The sequence below is a fragment of the Telmatherina bonti genome (genome assembly GCF_933228915.1).
Source record: "Telmatherina bonti genome assembly, chromosome: 7".
NCBI lineage: Eukaryota > Metazoa > Chordata > Actinopteri > Atheriniformes > Telmatherinidae > Telmatherina > Telmatherina bonti.
Window position 1 is genome coordinate 22,479,366 of NC_136625.1, and position 9,484 is coordinate 22,488,849.

Genomic DNA, 9,484 nt, shown 5'->3' on the forward strand with positions numbered 1-9,484 from the left:
CGGAAAAGACAACACTACAAAATATCCATAGAAAACCAACGCAATAGCAACACATGACTTCACAAAAATGTACAAAACTCAGTTTGAACAACAGCTTTACGTTCTGGTTGAACTCTGGCATGTTTACTGTTTGGGACACTGATAAACAAGTTGGTTGAGATCATTGAACGGCTTGAAGGATGAGGGGCAAAAGGATTCCGGTCGAGGAGAGATGACGAAGAAGAGAAGGTTGAGAGGTTTATGGTTTAGCAGAATAGATTATGTCATATCAGAATCAACACAGACCCAAAGAAGACTTAAAGATGGACAAAATATCACATCAAATACTCTTTCTCCTCCTTCTTCTCCTCCTCTATCTCTTCTCTCTCCTCCTCTTCATCAAATGATGCCACTCCAGAAGATGCCCGGTCAGAGAAGAAGCCCCTTGGGCTGCAGTGCCAAACCCGAACCTCATGAAACACGCTGCCTTCTTCCTCCTCATCTTCTTCGTCTTCCTCTCCAGGAGACTCTGAGTGAGAGGTGGAGTAGCAGGAGTCAAACCTGCTACTCCTGCCTCGAGGTCTCCACTCTGGCTTGTTGTGGATACAGATCTCACTGTGCTGTTCCTGCAAAGGAACCAGCTGCTCCTCAAGACTATCCAGCCTCTCCTGCTCTTCCTCCAGAAATGGACTCATGCAGTCGCCGGGTAAAGTAGGCGAGTTGGTCTGGGATGGATGTCGGTCACTGCAAGTAGAAGGCCTTTCGCAGAGCGGACTGCTGTTGTTTGAGCCCATAGGATAGTCAGAGGATGATGCCTCAAGGCCTTGAGTCTCAGGCTGCCATTGCTCTCTGCTCATAGGATCGGGCATGGCAGCGTCTGAGGGAGGAGTAAAAAGTCAGAACACCTGGATGGGTGGGTTATTGGAGGGGTGGAGATGGAGATGAAGTTTTTTTGGGTTTTTGTTTTTAATAATGACTGAAAATGATGAGTGACATGAGATGAAATGATTCATTTGGTGATCATGCTGGATACCTGAGCTCTGGCTGGACAAAGTATGAGTCTGTCCATTCACGTGGGAGTCTTCATCATTAAAATCTTCCTCATCATCATCTAGAGACGCCCAGGCCCGCAGTTTGGCCTCAGCGATGGCAAACTGCTCAGCCACACCTATGAGAAATACAGGTTCAAGGAATTAATGCAACAGTTCCCAAATGTTTTGGCTTTGAACCACAGGCTGTGTGTGACGAATTATAGATGTAAACACCAGATCCATAAGTAAGACAAATCCTCACTTTATAAAGGTCAAAAAAGGTAACAACTATTCACATGAAAAATTATGTCCATACAATTTTTTCTACAAATATTTTTCTCCTTCCCTCCATAGACAAAGTCAGTTATTCTGTTGGGTGATAATTTGTTTAACGCCCACATAGTTTTATCCTGTGGAGTTTAACTGACCTGACTGATGTGCCCAGGAGACTGAGTTACTAATAAGCCTCCTTTGAAGCATAGAGGTCAGGAACTTTGCTATTGTTTACCATTCCTAGTTTAACATGCCAGCGTGTCTTGTTCAGTTTGCGGCTTAATCTCCTTTAATGGGTCTAAAATATCTTAAAGGGATTGGGAACATTTTTTGGAAGCACCTCATAATGAAGGGATTTTATATATCACACAAAACTAGCATACACTTGCGTGAAAGATGATTGAGGCATTTTTTAAATAATTTCCAGGGAATTACTGTGGAAGTCTGAAATAGCATTATTGTATTGACTGATGTGTTGGGATGTATGGCCTGATACTGGTTCAAAGGGGCAATACAGTTTAAAACAAAAGAACATTCACATCAGTAAGAGATTAACTTTACCAATTATTTGGCTCAACTTCAGTGATTTGATCATTTGAAGCTAACCAATGACAGTAAGACAGATATGTCATCCAATCATTTCTTCTTTTTCCTTTTAGTTTCAGCTATATAAGAACAATTCGAAGAAGATATGATAAATATAACAATTTCTATCTGATTTTGCTGTGTAGATAAGGCTATATAAGACTAAATGTTTGATAAAAATACATGCTAGAATTCCAATGTCAGAATACAGCTTTTTTTTTTTTCATATCTGTTAACAATAATCTGTAGAGAAGATGCTAGATGCTGTGAATGATGATCGGAGGAAATTATAAATGAAACAGCTGTAATCTGACTATCGGTGCCTTCTTTGGACAGGTTATGAGATAGCAAATTACATGTACCTGAATAAATCCTGGAAAAATGTCTGTACACAGCTGCAGTTTGATATTTTATAAGCAATTACTTCAAATATCGACAGTACTAGTCAAAAATTTGAACACATTTTCCCATTGGATTTAATGGGAAAGTCCAAACTTTTGACTGGTAGTGTACACCCACATTGAATACTTGCTATGGTAGCAAGTTTGCATGGCTTCTCTGTGTTTTGCAATATTCTGTTTCCTTTTTGTTACAAGTCCTGTTGCATTTAATGATGCCAACACAAAATCTGGACAGAAAATGACAAAATTCATGACAGCAACGACCTACAGATGTATGGAGGCTGCAGTAAACTCCCACACATCCTGTGTGCATCAGATGCAGTCCTTATTGCACCAACAAGGACTGCAGATGTGTAAAGTTGTTGTGTTGAACTAAACCTGCAGGTTGCTGCATTTTCTTGGCTGCACAGGATCTAGCTATACATAAATCAATACATATATATGTAAAACATTCTACAACAATAATGAGTTACCCATAAATGAGAAAAAAATAACTATTCCAGGCCAGAAAACTGTCTAAACAGGTCAGAAGCTTCATTCCTTTTTTAACTGTAACATCAGCAAAAAGACTACTTTCAGCTATATGTAGCAAGCAGAACAAAGGAAGATTTCATAAAGTACATGATGTACGCTCACTCCATACCTTACTTTCCTCTCTCCTGCTCTATCTCCTTATCAAGCCACAACAATGTCACTGGCACAAGAAAGGATGAGTCACAGTAAAACAACAGGGGCTGCTGTACTGTTGGTGGACATTGAAGTGCTGTGGGAGAGTGTCTAATAGGCCACCATCTGCTGCCAAGACAAGCTGTCACCCGAGAGACACTGTGATGGGCGGAGCTTCTGGATGACATAGAGGAGTTTGAGGGGATTAGGTGCACGACAGAAGGTGGGCACCGGTCACGAGATGATTCTGTAGTTAAACCGCTCTAAGAGGATACACATGCCCACAGAATCAGACATGTGACTTATGAGAAAACAAAAACAAAACAGCTACTTTCACAGTACACTCTTTTGAAGTAAAAAATGAAAGATTCTGGTAGATGAAGTTCAGAAAAGACAGAAAAAGTGAGTACCTGCAGCAAACCGAGCCTCCTTTTCCCCTTCAGTCAGATGGCAGTAGGAGTTGAACTGTGACTGCGTGCCTGGTGGAGGAGCTGCAGGTTTTGGCCATCCTTTCCACTCTATCAGGTGGGCGACCCGGCCCTGAGCCAGAGAAGTGGGCTTTGTCATATGGTCCCTCACTGCCTGAGAGATGCCTGAACAGAAAGCGACAGCGGTTTGAACCTGATGTTTACATATACGTAATGTAAAAACACAAAATTACAAAGAGGGTATTTCACCATTTAAGGAGGACCTGGCGAGTGCTGCAAACTCATGGATGCCTACACTTTTACGCGAATCAGCTGGAGATTTTCCTGACTTTGGAATCATTTCACTCTCCTCAAATTTCACCTGCAAGACAAGTGAGACTTAACAACAGAAAAGCTCTTCTTTGTTTTTTTTTTGTTTTTTTCTTTGCTGTTGCACAAAACTGCACTATTTTTGGTGTTTTGTTTTTGTGTGCCATATTAAGCATCAGTCAAACAAAGCATTAGAAAAAGAAAAAAAAACAACCAGATGTATTACAGTGGCAATTTTTATGATTGACCTTTAAACAGCCTCAATAATCAAATATGGAGCACAGGATAAACACAAACAAAAACATGTCTGTGACCTCCCTGGTAAAATGTAAAAATCTCTTCACACAGAGTTTAAGATGGAAATAAAAAAATCCTACCTCTTCATTTTCCTGTCTCTCCATTCTCTCCATTCTTTCACTACGCCTGGTGCTCTCCCTCATTGTGAACGTGCAGAGATGGTTTCACGGCACAGTAAACCAACACGACTAAACATTGCAGCTTGAGTATAGTGATTTAAACCACAGGGCAGACAAGCAGACAGCTATGCCCTAAATTTACTGCACAGATGCTTCTAAAGCCACAGTAAGCCGGTGAAACCGGTTAGAATGGTTGGGGTGGGGGGGCGGAGAGGGCAGTGGAGACAGTCTCCATTTGACTGGACAAACATATGGCGTGAGACCAACTCTGAGTAAGCAGCTCCAGCCAGGCCTGTTCACCGCAAAGCTGCTGATTAAAAGTGATAGCCCTACCTAATGAACTCCATGTCCAAAACAATCACACATGACCAAGCAGACCAGACGGGTCATCCAAATTTGTAGCCATAGTAGTCAGAGTGCAAGAGGGATTTGAATCTGGGTGGTGGCGGCTGACTTTTAACAAGCAAGAAATATGTTGCCTGAGCACACGTCTCACTTGACAGACATTCTTAAGCAGATTGGTCCCTAAAGCAGCTAAGAAGGAAAAAAAAAAAGCCTCTGACAGTGGTTCAAGGCTTACACTGAAGTCAAGCATGACAGTAAATGTGCATCAGGGATGCTGGAAGGGAGTGATAGGAAGGCGCAAACAGCTTTTCTGACCACGGTGACTACCTGTGCTCCAGAAAAGAGAGCTTCAGCTTAAAAACGCACCTGAGAGATGTCACTCATGCCAAATGCTGATAAACACATCAACATGCGGAGCTCCAAAAAGGTTTCCCATTGAAATTCAGACACACAGATTTCAGCACCACAGACAGCTCAGCTCTTTAATCGCATAGAAACAATAAGTCCAACAAATGGACATCAGCTTCTACTTTAGCCTACATTACAACTGAGGTCAGCACTGGAAATGATGATTATAGTAGGTCACATGCAAATTAGCAGCATTTGGACTCAATGATAGCGGGTCCCTCTCATCTATTTTTAGTTTGCCTCACGTAAAAGTGAGGAATCATTTTTCTCTTTTTTTCTGACATGTCTGTAGCCTAATTACGTGCAAGTTATCTTCTATTACTGACCTGTTTAAATCTTTTCTAGCTAATTTGAAAACAAATAAATTAATAAGCAGTTTTACATGCCATTATCATCTCATGATTGAAACTGAAATACATGTTGAAGGTCTTCAACTTCCCAAAAATGACCACTGACAACACAGATGGTCTCATCAGTCTTTTTAATTTGTAATTTTGCTTTCATATTAGATGTTTCCTTTTTTTTTTTTATTTGCCCATGAAAAAAGCATTTTTAAAAATCTGTTTGTCTTTTGATGTGTCATAAACATAACCACACCTTTATTTGGCTACATTTGCTTTCTTTGTGGTCCATTAAGTATTCTTTGCAAAAGAGAAAAAATCTGGTCATTTTACATGTTGTTGTAATGATTTTGTTTTTCTAATACTTGTTTTCTCTCCTCAAGATTATAACCATTTCTACCTCATTGTTCCTGTTGCATTTTTTTTATTTTTATTTTGTGCCTTGTGGTGGTAAAGTGACCTTCCCCTTTGACCCCTGAAATTTCTCTTTAGACCCAAAGGAAGGTCCGAGCCTTCAGGTAGGAAACTACTGCTAGATGATGGTTATATAGCATTTGACTTAGATTCATATAATCTGTTCCATTGCTTCAGTAATTTGTTTCAATTAATCAGGTCATTAGTCAAAATATTAAAATTAAATCAACAATAATATTCAGTTAATTGATCAGTGGTCTAAGTATAAATATAACACATTTGCAGGTTTCAGCTTCTCTTGATTTAAACTTATGTGGGCTAAATTAAATGTCTATGTTTTAAAGTATGTTATATGACTGTCTTTTTATCTGTTCTTTTTTCCCTTAAAGCTGTATGACTTATTAGAGACTAAATAATTTAGAATACTGACATAACTTGGCCTCTGGAGCTCCAAACAGTGTGATGTCTCTTTTAAAAACTCATATTTCACATGGCTGATTGCCAGCCCTAAATTAATTTGACAAATGCTGGTAATTAATCCACACAAGCCACATGACTGTGGCAAAGCAGCATTTTGCATGAGGTGTTCGGATTATTTTGTCCATGCCCTTCAGAAACATATCAAAGTGTGACTTTTTGACCAAATGCAGGCTTTCTGTCTCACATGGTATCTCCAGAGAGACTGGGATTGTGACTTATATGACCAACAAGTGGGATCGAGGGAAGTCAGCCTGCTTGCAGCCAAACATCTTCAGCTCTGTATGAATGGTGCAGTGCTAAGAAGTGAAGGTTTTTTCTTTCTTTCTTTTTTCCCCCCCTCTCCGCTGGAAATGGTGCATTCAAGCAACAGAAGCAGCACGCTGACGACTGAATAACACATCCCCCGCCATTGACGAGAGCAATTATTTAGCCTGCAATTATAAGGAAAAATAAGGCACGAGAGGCGGCAGCAGGAGCAGATCCCCCTGGAAACCTCTGAAGTCTCAATCTGCATACCAATAGCTCCATGCCTGCATTGGATAAACACCATAGATAAACCAAAAGCTCTTGCCTTTTACGTGGGCTACATCTGCACTGCTTTGCAATTTCTCGCGTGCGTCTTATTATTTCTCTCCACAAATCTTTCATGATACCTACCTGGAAGTCGGACCGCTGCGGCTCATGATAATGCGCTTAATTGTCTCCAATCCGATCAACAGATGATACAGCGCGGTTTGTCCTCCAGCTGCAGGGTCTGCAGTTGAGCATCAGTGCCCTACTGACGGCGGAGACATCTTTCTAACTCCAGGATTACATCTCCGGCTCAGACGCACCATTTGTTGCTCGGAATATGGGTTACATAGGCTGAAGGCTGTCCAAATGTCTCCCGATGGCGAGCGTCATCAAAGCAAGGCGGTGTCATCGCTTCTCCCCCTCCCCTCCTACCCCTTTGCAGCCAAGAAGATACCGCAACCTGCGGGTTTAGTTCAAGAAAAACAACCGGCTGTTAGTTGTCATGCATTTCATAACAGACCTCACACATCCGCAGTAGCTCATAGGTAAACAGCTGTAACAGGACGCACACATTAATGTGTGGAAATTTACAGCAGCCTCAAATCATGAATAAGTCGTTGCTGTCATTACGTTTTGACCTTATTAGCCCAGTTTTCTGGTGACATTTTTAAACGATCTGGGAAAAAATAAAGCAGTGCACAGAATCTGTACTCTTACTGCCGCAGCCAGTAGGCTACTTGTAATGGCCTAGAAAGCATCAAATTGTTGCTGTGTATACATGTTACTATATTTTACCCGAGTTTGTTATCAGATTTCAAGTTATATATAACCTGGCCAAAGAGCCTATGTCTACAGCAGTGTCAGTCTGCCACAGCATTTACAGTAACCATCATCCTCTCTATTGACTCTTAACTGTAGAAAAATAGATAATTATTACAACCTAATAAGCATGTGTTCATCATTCTTATAAGGATGCTTGCTTTCAAGGTGCAAGGTAACAGGGCAAACAGTCATAAGAATGACTCAGCTCCAACTGCAGAGGGATCAGCCTTCTCAGCCTCCACGGTAAGGTCTATTCAGGGGTCCTGGAGAGGAGGGTCTGTCAGATTGTCGATCTCAGATTAAAGAGGAAAAGTGCGGCTTTTGTCCTGGTTGTAGAACAGTGGGCCAGCTCTATACCATCTTGGGGCTCCTGGAGGGAGCATGGGAGTTTGCTCAACCAGTCTACGTGTGTTTTGTGGACTCGGAGAAGGCATTTGACCATGTCCCTACTGTTGGGGGGTACTCCCGAAGTACAGGGGACTACACCTCCTTGTACAAGTTGTCCGGTCCCTGTACAACTGGTGTCAGAGCTTGATTTGCATTGCTGGCAGTATGTTGGAATCGTTTCCAGTGAGTACTGGACTTTGCCTAGGCTGCCCTTTATCACCAATTCTGTTTATAACTTTTATGGACATAATTTCTAGGCCCAGCCAAGGTGTTGAGGGAATCCGGTTTGGTGACATCAGGATTGGGTCTCTGCTTCTTGTGGATGACGTGGTCCTGTTGGCGTCATCAGGCCGTGATCGTCAGCTCTTGTTTGAGTGATTCGCTGCCGAGTGTGAAGCAGCTGGGATTAGAATCAGCACCTCAAAATCCAAGACGATGGTCCACAGCCGGATTAGGGTGGATGACCCTCTCCGAGTCAGGAGTGAGGTCCTGACCCAAGTAGAGCAGTTTAAATATCTCAGTGTCTTGTTCCCGAGTGAGGAAAGGATGGAGCGCGAGATCGACAGACGGATCGGTGCGGCGTCTGCAGTAATGGGGGACTGCGCCGGTCTGTTGTGGTGATGGAGCTCTCGATTTACCAGTCAATCTACGTTCCTTCCCTCACCTTTGGTCATGAGATGTGGGTCTGACCGAAAGAACGAGATCTTGTATACAGGCGGCTGAAATTAGTTTCCTCCGAAGGGTGGCGGGCTCTCCCTTAGAGAAAAGGTGAGGAGCTCGGTCATCCGGGAGGGGCTCAGAGTAGAGCCACTGCTCCTTCGCATCAAGAGGAACCAGTTGAGGTGGCTTGGGTATCTTGGTCAGGATGCCTCCTGGATGCTTCCCTGGTGAGGTGTTCCGGGCACGTCCCTCTGGGAGGAGACCCTGGGAAGACCCAGGACACACTGGAGGGATTATATCTCTCGGCTGGCCTGGGCATGCCTTGGGATCCCTCCCCCACAGAGTTGGCAAATGTGGCTGGGGAGAGGGAAGTCTGGGTTTCCCTGATTAGGCTGCTGCCCCCGAGACCCGACCCCAGATAAGCAGCGGAAAATGGATGGATAGATAATTTCCAATAACATGGGGTAAACAGAGAAAATTGCCTGTTATATTTGTTGTATTAATGCTTTATGTGTTTATAGGGTTCTACTTGAGAAAAATCTGGAAAAAAAAAAAAAAAAAAATCATCTTGCATAGTCTAAAGATTATCGTCTAAAATGGCACAAAAGACAATGCACATAGCTGTTGGACAGTGGACCAGAAACTGCTTTATCCTGCCTCTAAGATGACCCTACTGATGATCCACACCATGATGCTCTGACACCGGCACACTAATCCCGTTTTAGTATGGATTCATACGTTTAAGGTTAATAACATGATCTTTTCAAATGGTGATGGGAGAGCAGCCTGAGTGGAACTACAGATGCATTCAACACATTTCAGACAAAGCTATACTCAGCAACTTAATAAGTCCTTTATTTGCAATGTTCCGTTATCTCATCTTTCCAGTTTCTGATGCAAAAGAAGCCAATAATTTCTTAAATAAAGAAAGCAAAAAAAAAAGAAAAAAAAAAAAAGAAAAAAAAAAAAAAAAAAGAAAAAAAAAAAAATATTTACAAAATTCAAATAAAACTAAATCAATGGATT

The 9,484-nt window shown here is 42.0% G+C and overlaps 1 protein-coding gene across 1 annotated transcript; it reads right to left on the reverse strand.

Moving 5' to 3' along the window:
- Positions 1–139: 139 nt before the first annotated feature.
- On the reverse strand, positions 140–6,849 carry fam131aa (family with sequence similarity 131 member Aa). The gene is made up of 5 exons (XM_079244401.1): positions 6,734–6,849; positions 3,613–3,724; positions 3,346–3,528; positions 1,013–1,147; positions 140–856 (listed from the first exon to the last, which is right to left on the reverse strand). The coding sequence occupies exons 2-5, from the start codon at positions 3,701–3,703 to the stop codon at positions 315–317; spliced, it is 951 nt and encodes a 316-aa protein (XP_079100527.1). The 5' UTR covers positions 3,704–3,724; positions 6,734–6,849; the 3' UTR covers positions 140–314.
- Positions 6,850–9,484: the final 2,635 nt, after the last annotated feature.